The sequence below is a fragment of the Chiloscyllium plagiosum genome, chromosome 22 (genome assembly GCF_004010195.1).
Source record: "Chiloscyllium plagiosum isolate BGI_BamShark_2017 chromosome 22, ASM401019v2, whole genome shotgun sequence".
Lineage (NCBI taxonomy): Eukaryota > Metazoa > Chordata > Chondrichthyes > Orectolobiformes > Hemiscylliidae > Chiloscyllium > Chiloscyllium plagiosum.
Genome location: NC_057731.1, coordinates 32980772 through 32994580, shown reverse-complemented (window position 1 = coordinate 32994580; position 13809 = coordinate 32980772). Strand labels below are relative to the sequence as shown.

Sequence of the window (13809 nt, the reverse complement as noted above, 5' to 3'; positions counted from 1 at the left end):
GTCCAGGTGGATTTGAGGTCGGGGTGGAAGGTGTTGGTGAAGTGGATGAACTGTTCAACCTCCTCGTGGGAGCACGAGGCGGCGCCGATACAGTCATCGATGTAGCGGAGGAAAAGGTGGGGGGTGGGGCCAGTGTAGTTGCGGAAGATGGATTGTTCCACATATCCTACGAAGAGGCAGGCATAGCTGGGGCAGGCATAGTTACAGCACAGAAACAGCCAACGATTCCAGACAGGAAAGGGAAGCTGAGGCTGCAATTGGATGGGCCACAATTTTATTGAATGCTGGAGCAGGCTGGAGGGGTCAAATGGCCTAATCCTCTTAGTCTTGTTACATGTAAATGCTTGAATGTAATTCCAAAGTTTTTGTGCAGCAGTAAAGATAACCCTACCAATTTTCTCGACAGAATAAATATATATTAACAAAATGCAATACAAATCAAATTTTTTATTGTCTTCCTTAAACAAGACATCTATTTTATTTAGCAATTCAGCAAAAAGCGAAGTATTGCATTAACTGAAGAAATACATGTGTGACTATGCTTGCTTTTCATACACTTTAAATCAGCTAATTTCCTAAAATATTAAGTGAAATTTAGTCTTTAGTTTTTTTAGTACAATTTAAGATTGTAATTCTACAAAAGTAATCATGCAGTACCATTTCTAAATATTACGCAGTTGTATATATAAAAAGTCAGGGAAATTAAGGAATGACATGTGGCAAACATTCATAGTAAATCAAAGTGTTGGGAAATTTTTTAAAAACTAGCAAATGATGACAAAAAAAGACACAATAAGCTTTAAGGATAAATTTGCATGTAATATCTAGACCGACCGTGAGAGTTTTGTTAAATATATAAAAAGGAAGAGAGAAGCCAACATGAACATAACCTTTTTGGGGAATAAGGCTATGGAACCAAGTAATGATAGAGGAGTTGAAGAAAAACATTACATCAGCCCCCACAGTAGAAGACACTAATAACATTGTAAAACAGCTAAATATTTGAGGGGTGAAAAGAGGAAAGCGGAAAAAAAACTATCAGTAAAGAAAAATTGCTAGGGAAACTAATATGGCCAAAGACTGGTAGGTCCTTTAGACCAGATGGGATGCATGCCAAGATATTAAAGGAAGTAGCTACTGAGATAATAGATGCACTGGTATTTATCTTCCAAGAATCCTGAGATTTCTCTGCCATTTTCTGGTTCCCCATTATTATTTCCTGAGCCTCATTCTCCAAGGGGCCTGTGCTCACTTTGGCTTCTCTATATTTATTTAACAAAGTTCTCTGTCATGTTAGATATTACTTGCAAGCTTATCCTCAGCGTATTTTGTCTCTTTTTTTTTTGATCGCCTTCTATTGGTTTGCTATTGATGTTTGCCACATTGTATATATTTCTTTCAATTTGATGTCATCCTTGTCTTCTCTAGCTAAGTCCCAGAGGTTTGGAAAACTACTAATGGTGCATTTTTATTTTAATAGGAAAGGAGGTTTAAAAAAAAGTACTATAGGCCAGTTAGGAGAAAATGTTAGACTGTTATAAAGGATGGGGAGAAAGTGAGGTCTGCAGATGCTGGAGATCAGAGCTGAAAATGTGTTGCTGGAAAAGCGCAGCAGGTCAGGCAGCATCCAGGGAACAGGAGAATCGACGTTTCGGGCATAAGCCCTTCTTCAGGAATGAAGAAGGGCTTATGCCCGAAACATCGATTCTCCTGTTCCCTGGATGCTGCCTGACCTGCGCTTTTCCAGCAACACATTTTCAGCTCTGTTATAAAGGATGTAATAGTAGAGCATTTGGAAATACATAATATGATCAAGCAATGTCAACATGTCTGAAAAATGTACTAGAATTTTCTGAGGTGGTAGCAAGCAAGATCGATAAAGCAGAAGCAGTGGATGTGACTTATTTAGATTTTCATAAGGTACCACACCATTAAGCTATTTAATAATGTAAGACCTCATGGTGTTGGAAGTAGTATGTTGGCAAGGATTGATGGTTGGCTAACTATTTCTAAGAGTTCGGCAAAACGGGGCATTTTCAGGACAGCATCTTCTAACTTGTGGAGTGCCAAAGGTTTAAGTGCTGAGGCCAGTTACTTACAGTGTGTATTAATGAGTTGAATGAGGAAAGTGTAGCATAACCAAGTCTGTGGATGACACAAAAATAGGTAGGAAGGCAAGTGGTGAAGATGACATAGAATCTGCAGAGGGATATAAATGGGCTAAGCGAGTGGAGAAACAACTTTGGAGAAGGAATACAATTTAGAAAAATATGAGGTTATGCTCTTTGGCAAGAAGAATGGAGGAGCTGAATATTATTTAAATGGCTAAATATAGCAGAAAACTACAGAATGGAGTTATGTGGATGTCCTCATCTATGAATTTCAAAAAAAATGAGCAAAAATTAGTGGGTAATAGGGAAGGCAAATGGAATATTGGCCTTTATTTCAAATCAAATGAAGTGTAAGAGCAGGGAGGTTTTGCTAAAAGCTATACAAGGCTTTCAGACCACAGCTGGAATTCTATCAACAGTTTTGTGCCCCTTGTCTTTCCAGTAGAATGACTGAAACTAGTTTGTTAATGTGCCTTAATTCCACTTCCAGATTGATTCACATTATTGATTGCATTACTTCCAATAAGATGCTCCCAAGTCTACATTGATGTGGTTGCAAAGTTAACCACTCTTAGTTCCCAACCTGACACTAACCTATAAATTATTAAATAGTCCCTAATGGCTATATGGATAAATGCAGCATATGTGTGCTGAATACCACAGACCAAGAGGTTACAGTGCAACGTGTGGGTCTGTTTTGCCTACTTTTCTCCAGTACAAATCATCCTCTAAATAAAGTCTCCCCTGCCTCCATATTCTAACCACCTAAATTTCCAAAGCCTGTCTAACTGTTTCTCAAGTCCAAGTTAGAGGTGTGATGGAATACTGGATTCTGGATTAGTGGTGCTGGAAGAGCACAGCAGTTCAGGCAGCATCCAAGGAGCTTTGAAATTGACGTTTCGGGCAAAAGCCCTTCATCAGGAATAAAGGCAGTGAGTCTGAAGCGTGAAGAGATAAGCTAGAGGAGGGTGGGGGTGGGGAGAGAGTAGCATAGAGTACAATGGGTGAGTGGGGGAGGAGATGAAGGTGATAGGTCAGGGAGGAGAGGGTGGAATAGATAGGTGGAAAAAGAGATAGGCAGGTCGGACAAGTCCGGACAAGCCATGGGAACAGTGCTGAACTGGAAGTTTGAAACTAGGATGAGGTGGGGGAAGGGGAAATGAGGAAGCTGTTGAAGTCCACATTGATGCCCTGGGGTTGAAGTGTTCCGAGGAGGAAGATGAGGCGTCCTTCCTCCAGGCGTCTGGTGGTGAGGGAGCTGCGGTGAAGGAGGCCCAGGACCTCCATGTCCTCGGCAGAGTGGGAGGAGGAGTTGAATACTGTCCATTTGCCTCGATAAGCATCGCAGAAAAAACACTCGGGTGGCTCAATGGCATCTAAGACAAAACAGCCTACTTGATCAGTACCCATCCACCACCTTAAAGATTCATTCCATCTATCACCAACACAGGTGGATGTGTTTACTGCCTATAAGATGCACTGTGATTCATCAAGACTGCTTTAACAGCTCCTTTCAAACCTGTGACTTCTAGCACGTAGAAAGAGGTGAGTAGCAGACACCTTGGAATATTAGCAGCTGCAAATTCCTTCCAAGCCTCCCTCCATCCTGACTGGAAGCATTTTGCACCTTCTTCACTGTTGATTGGTCAAATTCCTGGTGTTCCCTCTTTTAATAATACCATGGATATATCTAGAGCAGATGGAATTTAGCAATTGAAGATAGCTTGCTATCACTTTTGCAAAGGCAGTTAGGGATTGACAACAATTCCGGCCTTGCCACAGTGTTCATGTCTCATGGAAGAATAAAAAATTGCAAAGATTGAAATCATCTTTTCAGCTGCTGCTCTTACTTTCCTGTAGCCCTGCTGGATAAACATTCCCAAATGTTCTCTGCTGTGCGAGCCACCTACTCATGTCTTTCACTAGGTGTTATCTCAGTTCTTGTAAACACTATTCGGAGATGCTGGTGTTGGACTGGGGTGTACAAATTAAAAAATCACAACACCAGGTTATAGTCCAACAGGTTTAATTGGAAGCACACTAGCTTTCGGAGCGACGGTCCGACAATCACCTGATGAAGGAGCGTCGCTCCGAAAGCTAGTGTGCTTCCAATTAAACCTGTTGGACTATAACCTAGTGTTGTGTGATTTTTAACCTTGTAGACACTGTTCATTTTGTTGTGATTCCATATCCTGCTCACTTAGTCCCATCCGTCAACGGTTGATACTTTCTTTTCAAAACCTTTGAAGATGCTGTCACATTTCAAATTTGTGCCTATCTTTCCCACGATTCTATGTCCATCCTTCACAGGAATTAGGAAGTTGACTGCTTTTTTTAAACAAAAAATACAAATATACGTAATATTAACAAGCAATGTTTCTAGCAACAGGTGAAATAACGAGCATTTGGGCCACATCTTACTTTATCTGCCGACATCTCAAAACACTTCTCAACTGATGAGTGTAGTCTCAGGTCTTATAAACAATGTTATAACCAATACTAAATCTCAAACAATAGCTTCTGTTCCTAAAGCCATAGTAAGAAATGACCAAACTATGCGGTGTTCATCAAAGTACCAAGAAACCCTGCTTCTCTTCATGGCATGATATCCTTTCTTCCATCAGAGGTACTGACCTAATTTTAGCAAGGGACCAAAGACAACAGCTCCAACATTGCTGCATGCCCCCAGCAACACATTGAAATACCATACTATATTACATGCTCATGGCTAGAGTGAAACTTAAACCCTGACCATCTGATTTGATGGGGGGAAGGGTGCAGCCAGTGAGTCACTGGTTTTCTCTTGTGGTCTTAGATATGAAGTGTTCACTACCTGACATCCTTTTTTTCCCCAGCAGCCATCTGAACTCTGAGTATTTCTATCCTTTCCTTTTTTTCGTTATTTGAATTCGAGCATGAACAGTATTTTGCTTTTATATTTTTAAAAAATTTACTGCTGTTTGATTTTTATAAATAATGTCATTATTCTGAAATCTTTAAGTGTTTGCGCCCGGTTTCTATTAAATTCAGATATACTGCTATTAAGTTACAAATTATGTCATAAACTACAAATATTGACAACTGGTTGTAAATGTATCAGCTGATGATTTTATATTTTCAAAATGCATTCATAGATTCACATTAAAAAAAAGCATCTAGATGGTTTGAATTCAATCTGTAATAATTGACCTGTATGTCAGTTGAATGTCATAAAATGACATTCCTATGGTACTTCTGCAAATATCCAGTTGATGCTACATTTGCTCTGGGGAAATTCTGTCCTGTTTTGAAATATATTGCAGTGCAATAGAATTGGAAATCATTCCTACTTAGTGTGCAAGCATATAAAATATAGCCCTTTGAATCTGCTCTGCCACTCAATAAGGCCATGGCTGAACTACAGCATTTTGCAGCATGTATTTTTGAGTTTTTGAAGTTCATGTTGTCGAGATTACATTTGAAAAACAGCAGATGCTGTTCTTACACTCCATGACGATATAGTTATCTCCTGAATATAAAAACTGAACGATCCACTATCTTAGCTGATACCATGAAAAGCAGGAACAGGGTCACTACAACTGACTTCAGTCTTCCCAGATTTCCTATTAGAGATGGCATAGAGGAGTTTATTGAAATTTGGGATTTTTAATGTGCCTCCTGTAAGTTAAATTGTTGGCACATGTGCAAGATTGTTGGGCAAGAACAGAATCTATCTCGGGTTGATACTTAAACTACCTTGTCAACACACTCAAACAAATTAGCCATTTGGGTGAGGTACAGTTAGGTAATTTGCACTTGAGAAACATGAACACAAAAAGGAGTCAGCACACTTAAAAGGGGGGAAAAAAGAGCAAAAACAAATCAGGATTGGAATTGATTTCAAAGCTTCTACAAAGTTTAATTAGTTATGTAAAACAACTAGTTGTTGTGGCTAATGTGAGTGGCTTGTTGAGAAATTATTAAAAGCTTGAAAGTTCATAATTCAGGTTTATTTGTAAACTATCCAACAGTATCCATTCATGCATTCAACAGAACCAGTTTCACATTTGCTTTTGCATTTTATCTCCACCACAATGGTGCAATGTAGTCAAGTCTAGTTTGCTATGTTTGAAGTAAAAAATTGTATTTCGGTTCAGTCATATTCTGTTTACTTGAACCATGTCACATTAACTCTTTGTTCAACTCTTGCCATTAATTAATGTTTTGAGGGTGTGACTGCTTTTCCAAGTGACTTGAGATGCACCTGCAATAAATAAACTCAAAATTTCTTCGACAGCATACTTTGCACTTGCTGCAGTCTTTGTCATACAAGTTAAATGGTAGAAAGTTGTATAAGCTGACGATGTAGGTCGGTTGTTTAGTGCTGGCATTTCAAGATGCTGATGGACTGATTTTTCTTCTGTGTAATTGTGTCAATGTGACATTTTATACTTTTCTGTTTGGTCAGAGAACATTTTAATGATGCATTTGTGCTGTTCCCAAAAGATGTTAAAAACAAAAAGTTGAAAAATGAAAATTGAAAAGTGTTCTGTAAGGTAATACAAAATCTAACATCTTAGTATCTAGTGTCTTGGTGATCAGCAGTAACGACAGTAACTTGGTGTTTTATTCTGCGCTATAAGGCACGAGCATGGTAATTTATTGATGAAATTATTGTTGATGGCCAAATACAGAAGGTAGATTCTCCTATTGGAAACTACTAATGAATATGTACACATGTTGAATAAGAGCACTGAAGGGTGGAGAAACTTGAGCATGCAGAAATCTTATAATAAATTAACTCAAATATCTAAAAGCAGTCCAGCCCATGTTTCCATTGTATAATTGGGCATAAAAAGGCTTGACTGAAACATGGCATAAAAAATAGGTTGTTTAACCATTAATGTGGTGGGAAATGCAAGACTAGAACCAGTGCTGGATAGAACATCATTTGAAAGGATATGAAGCATTATGTTTTTTAAAAAAAAGTATGATCCAATAAAATGCAGGAGAGAAAACTTGGAAGAACAAATCCTCTCTTACTTCAACCACCGAAGCACTATCACTGACAACTCTTGAAAAGGTTAGGAGGGATGGTTAATTATTAAATATTGGGTATTTTTTCAGAGTACAGAGTTCTACAGTAATGTTCTGGAGAGGTCAAACATGCCTTCTGACTGAATTAGGAAAACACATTTAATCAGTGTGCTTGTTTCTGTAGAAACAGTACTAGTTTTGGGTGGTTTCCTGAAAGGAGGTATTTTTGAGAGTCCAGACTAGTCTAAAAATGTAGATTTGCAAGATTTAGTCATGTATTGTGCCTTTCACTATTGATTTCTCAAATACAGAGGAAGGAGAAAAAGATGAAAGCCGTGTAACCTCGCACCTATGACTCATGGAGCATTTTTGTTTTGCAACCTTGAAGCTGGATTTTTCTTTTCACAAACCAGAACTTCAACCATTTGAATAGTCTTCAGTGTTTGGTTTTTGATAACTTTGCCACACTTTAGCCGAGCTGTTGCTGTCTAGTTTGAAATATTTTAACATTATATTTGAATGATGCATCAAAAAGGGATGCACACATCAGTTATTAAGACTTCTGTGCTCGGTGAAGTTCTGAAATAATTATCCATTTCGATTTTTTATAAATGTGCTAGTCTAACTGCAAAAAATGGCAGCAGTCCCTACCTTGATTTCTTTAAAACCCTTCTTGTTGCATTAATCTGATTTATCAGTAATTTAGTTTAATGATCATTCTGTTGGCATCCATCCTATTCATAAAGCTTTGTTTTATCTCCAATTTGCAGTTACTATGTTGCTTTCAGCAATGGAATCTATTGTGAGAGCAAAGAAATGAAATGTGTGTCCTACTGTAATTTCCTTTCCTCCCGTTTCCATTTTTCTGGCATAAGGAAATACAAAGGAAATACAAATGATGTTTAGGTCCTGTAATCGAAAAAATGTTCACCTTTTATAAATTTTGGATTTTGAAACATTAAAACAATTATTTTATGACTGTGCTGTAATATCCTATTTTATTTTAAAAGAATAATGATGAAAATAAACTTGTGCTATCTCACCTATTGGAGCAGAATGCAAATAGCAGTTATTTTTCTGCTCACGCTCTTTGATATCCATTTGCAATTTTTCTATTTATACAAGTTGAGGTTATAGCAAGCATGAGTTGACAAAAATTGTGCAGTCTGACTGTGTAGAATCTGAGGGGTGTATATAAGTTCCATTACCAGATGAGGACCTTGCATTCACTAATTTATCAACAAAGTAAGTTTTGCCCCTAGAAATTGGTTAGTTTGTCTTGCGGATTGTATATACTTTTCTCATTGCTCTTTGAGAGACCTTGCTGCGCAAAAATAAGCTGCCATGTTTCCTGCATTACAATAGAGATTACGCTTCATAGCTTTTAAGTATTATGGCACAAACTGAAATCCTAAAAGGCACATTACAAGTGTTTTCTTTCCACCTTGCATTCCTCTGGGTAATTCACCTACGTCTTGTTAACCAATCTTGTATGCCTGTCCAGAGGCACCTCTGTTCAAAAGAACGATTTTTTTCTTTGGTTTTCATTATTAGGCTCAGAAATCCAATTTATTTTGTTTATGTTTGAAAGAGGCTGGAGATTTTATGAGCCAGTTTTATTATGATCACATCTTCCTCTACATTGGCAAATCACAGTTTGGGTATTAGTTGCGACACCTCAATAGTTAACCATATGCCTTCAATCTAATGCTTAAGTAATTTTTTTCTTTTAATAAAAACTATATGATGTGCTGTATGCAATCTGCTGATTAGAAATTTGTTATAAGTGTACATTGCTCCTATTTTATTTTACATTTGTGTTTTCCAATTTAAGCTTTGATATTCTGGTGAGTGGATCACTGACTAGAGATTTTGTTTTAGTTTGGGACACTTTTTTCCATGATCTCTAACAAAACCACTGGTCATTTTCTTTCACAAGTACAGCTGGAAATTATATTGAATCCATTTAAATTGTATTGATTGAGAATTTACCCTGTAGAGAGAGATGCATTTGTACTTTTCAAATTGGTATACTTGATAACTTCAAAAAAAAAAATTTTCTTTTGCAGTTGGATCCTGTGGCATATAGAATGGAGCCTATGATTCTCCCTGACTTGAGTATTAAACCAGTTCTTGTTCCACATCATAAAGGTAGAAAGAGACTTCATCTTGGTAAGCACAGATCCTGAAAATTTAATCCCTAGTATAAAATTTAACTCTTTTCATGAAATTTGCAATCCCATCTGAATATAACACAATTGTCATTCTAAAGTAATGAATTTACATATTTCTAGAAAGTTAATTTTAGATATATACACAAAAGGGGATCAACATTTTATTTATAACAACTAAGCTTTAGTTTTTATATTTTATTAAACAATAATATCACAATATTTTTCTAGCAGTTTCTTCCTTAAAATTTGAATGCATTGTTTCCATTATGATTTCTCTGAATGTGAGGGAAAAATGTAGTGTGTTGACAATCAGTAATTTTATGAACCACAGTAATTATTTTGATTAAATTTGAAACAGAATTTTGAGGTGTTCTAAGTTTTTTTTTAATGAAGATGTGCACGTACTTGCTATGTCCCATAAGGTGTCACAGTTTTCTTTCAAAATCTTTGAACATTTAAATTCACCTCAAAATGGCCACAAGAAGGGACCAAAGATAGATTCATAGGGACACCAGAGTAACTGGTACCCAGAAATAAAGAAAATCTGTCACTTCCAGATTTACTGTCACTGTGATTGATTAGGTAAGAGGAAAATTGAAGGAATGCAGTCCCACATTGAGCTGAGCAATGGAGATTATGCATTTGTAGAGAACTGTGTCACAGAATATAGTGTGTTTGGGAGGCACAAAAGAGATAACATACTACAGTCAAGGAAGACATCATCTTCTCTTTGATTTGGGGTTATTTATATTTTGTGGAAGAGGCAGAATTTTAATTGAAGTTGTGGGAATGATGGGTGCAAATTTGGGGGTGCGATTGGAGGTAAAGTCATACTGTTTAAGGACCACAAGATCAAGTGTAGTAGTACAAGGACTGAGGGCAAATGATGTATGTTTTTGGGCAAAAGACTTTTCAAAAGCAGGTGTACAAGAGGAAGCCACCTACATTTGCCACCAAAAAGCACTTATTCGAATTTGATCTCTTCAGAGCTTTGTTTTTTAAATTGTTTAAACTTCAGATTAATGCAACTGCCAACACACAAGGAATATTACCACAGGGCCCTACAAGTTAAAATATTGAGAGACTAGCATATAACTTCTGTGTGTTTGACAGGATAATATTTGAATTGTACCTATTGCACCTGAACTCTTTTTTTTCTACCCAATTGACTAGTGTACAATTTTTATTAACTATCTATCATTTTAACATATACGCAGATTGGATAGCAAGGAAAGTTAGATTTTTTATAGATTAGATTCCCTACAGAGTGGAAACAGGCCCTTCAGCCCAAGTCCAAAATTGACCCTCAGAAGTTTAACCCACCCAGACCCATTTCCCTTTGACTAATGCACCAAGCATTCTGGGCAATTTTATCATGGCCACTTCACCTGCCCTGCACATCTTTGGACTGTGGGAGGAAACTGGAGCACCCGGAGGAAACCCACATAGAAAGAGGGAAAATGTGCAAACTCCACACACACAGTCACCCAAGGCTGGAATTGAACCTGGGACCCTGGTGCTGTGAGGCAGCAGTGCTAACCACTGAGCCACCATAATTTTAAAAACATTTTCAGCTACCATTACCCCATTGGCTTGTTCAACATAACAAGCAAAAAAAATTGCATCTTTCAGAATGACATGATTAAATTTGCCCTATAAAGCTCTATTTTATTGTCATGGGCTTATTGGAATGAGTGATTTGAGGGTAATGTACTTCTCAAGATTTTACAGTGGAAGGTGTATTGAGAACTTTCCAGTGTAACTTCTTGTAGGAGTGCAGGATCCCTTTCCTCATGCCGTATTTCTTAATATAAATTCTGCAGTGAATGAATATTGATCTACCCTATCTATTGTTGCTAAACTGCAAGGTTCCCCCAATGTCCTGCAACTCCACTAGCTTCCTGTCACCTTAGTACAGAACCATGACCCCTCTCCACACACACAAGCCTGGGATCTCTCATCACATTTGTACCCCAAAGCCCACATTTTACTTCTCTATTCCTGTCAATTCTCAAAGTTATTCCTGCCACCATCATAATCTAATATTCATATTCTGCACCTCACTGACAGTAACGATGAACTATTTACTATATACTCATATAAAAGAATTTTCACATGAAGTGCCACTCCATCTTAAAAGGCCACAAAATTCCAGGTTTCTCCTTGCTTTTCACAAAATTAATTCTCCAATTAAATAATTTTTAAAGTTTATGAACCTTTTGTCTGACTTTCCTTGTGGCTTCTTTAGGCTCATTATTTCACTAACTCAGTGCCACCTTCAGTGCTCCTACCCCATTGGTTCCATACGCTTGCTGAGCAATTTTTGATTCCTGCACCCCACTGATCCTTTCAGTCCAGACAATCTTCCACAGTTTACAACTGCCTGACATTTCCCTCAAGCTTTCTAACCATCTGCTAAGCTCTCACATGAATATATGAAATAGCAGCAGATGTAGACCATTCAGCCCTTTGGGCATGCTCAGTGAGATTATGGCTACTGTGTAAGTGTTTCGAGTTCCACGTTCCTGTATATCCCTAATAATCTTTGTTTCACCTACTTAAGAAGAAGCTGTCAACTTTTGTCTTAATAATACTTGACCCCGCTCCTGAGGCACAGAGTTCCAAGTTACAACCCTGACAGAAAAAAGTTTCTCTGCGTCTCTGTCCTGAAAGGCCCACACAAGTAAATGTCCTTTCCAAGCCAGTCAAACCCATTTAGGATGTTATACAATTTAACCAAGTCACTTCTCAATCTTCTAAATTCTAGCTTTCCCGTACAACTACATTCTCATTCCAGGTGGGACCACATCTACCTCATGAGCAGCCACGTTTTGGACCCTTGACTGAAGTCCATCTAAACCAGGGACTCATCAACCTACAGCTTAATTTCACTTCTTAGCACTTAGCACACCCTCATGATTATAATTTCCAGAATGATTTTTGTTTCTTTTGTAGCGTAAACAGGAGCAAACTGTTTGTTTATTTTATTCTCCCTTTCCTCCTTATCTAACATTAATGCCCCATTCTCATTATTTAGCAAGCCAACACTCCTTACTTAGTCGTTTCTGTAGAAGTCTAGCTATCTGTTGCTACATTTCTCGTGATTTTTCTGTCATAGTCAAATGTATTCATCCTGATTAACCTTTCAGTCATTCAGTGCCATGCTAGATATTCTGATTCATCATCTGACTTGCCAATTAACTTTGTGCAGCTACGTGTTTGTTTTGTTATTCTGATGCTTTCCTCCGCTTCTTTAGTCAATCGTAAAGTGAGTTCCCTTTAAGAATTTTCCTTTACAGTAGATATGTACTTATTCTGAGTAAACTGAATTAGAATGAATGTACTCATCCACAGGAATACATGGGTGCAATGAAAAGTGTATAAAGTTGCCATTCTCCAGTGCCATTGTGGGTTAGAAGGCCAGAATTTAAAAAAAAAGACAAAAATTTTAAAAAGAGCCAAAATGTAAGAAATTGTCCAGATCTTGAAGTATATCTTCATAAAGGTGTTGGGAATGCTCAGCCATTAATGTCTGTCACTGTTTCTGTACTGATTTATCCTTAGCCTTAGATGCTGCTTCAGGTAGCTCTGCGTTCAGACGCAAATAATTGCCCTTATTTAAGTTGACAATACTAGTTTTGACTCAATCTACTGCTCTTCAAATTAGATATAAAATTCAGCCATATTGTAGTGACTGCCATTTATAGGTACTTTTAACTCTGGGGTCATTAATTAATCCTGTCTCATTAGATAATATCAAGTCTAGTATAACTGCTCTGTGGTTTCAGAATGTGGAACTGTAGGAAGCTATCTCAAATATTCTATGAAATCATCCAGGCTCCCAGGCTTCATTCCACATCACAGGTCTGTTACCATATCCCATTTACCTCATCAAATGCTGCCCAAACAATTCCAGAATGTTAATCCTCCAGACACGACCAGTACCACACCCAATCTCCAAATCCTGCCTTAACTCTTGACTGTCCATAAACCTTTAATAAACCTCTATAAGATCACCCCTCAGCCTCTGACGGTCCAGGGGATGAAAGCCCTAGCCTACTCAGACTATCCCTATAACTCAAACCCTTCAAACCGGACAACATCCTTGTAATTCTTTCCTGCACTCTCTCACGTTTAACAACATTTTGTCCTATAAAAGGGCGACCAGAATTGCATGCAGTATTCTAAAAGTGGTCTCACCAATGTCCTATACAACCACAACATGACATCCCAACTCCTATGATCCATGTTCTGACCAGTGAAGGCAAGCATGCTGAACACCTTCTTCACCCCCCTGTCTACTTACAACTCCACTTTGAGGGAACTATGCACCTGCACTCAATTGTTTTTGGCAACATTCCCCAGGGCCCTATCATTAACTGTGTAAGTCCTGCCCTGGTTTGTCTTAAAAAATGTTACGCCTCACATTTATCAACATCAAACTTCATCTGCCATTCCTCTGCCCATTGGCCAATCTGATCAAGGTCCTGTTATAATCTGAGATAACT

General features: G+C 37.9%; 1 protein-coding gene across 2 annotated transcripts in view; it reads left to right on the top strand.

Annotated features, from left to right (window-relative positions):
* LOC122561183 (SEC23 interacting protein) overlaps positions 1 to 13809 on the top strand; it is a 142651-nt gene that overhangs the window by 80062 nt on the left and 48780 nt on the right. For both annotated transcript variants that reach the window (XM_043712707.1, XM_043712708.1), the window contains exon 15: positions 9197 to 9299. In XM_043712707.1, coding sequence (XP_043568642.1) covers positions 9197 to 9299 — 103 coding nt within the window. The remainder of the gene's footprint in view (positions 1 to 9196; positions 9300 to 13809) is intronic.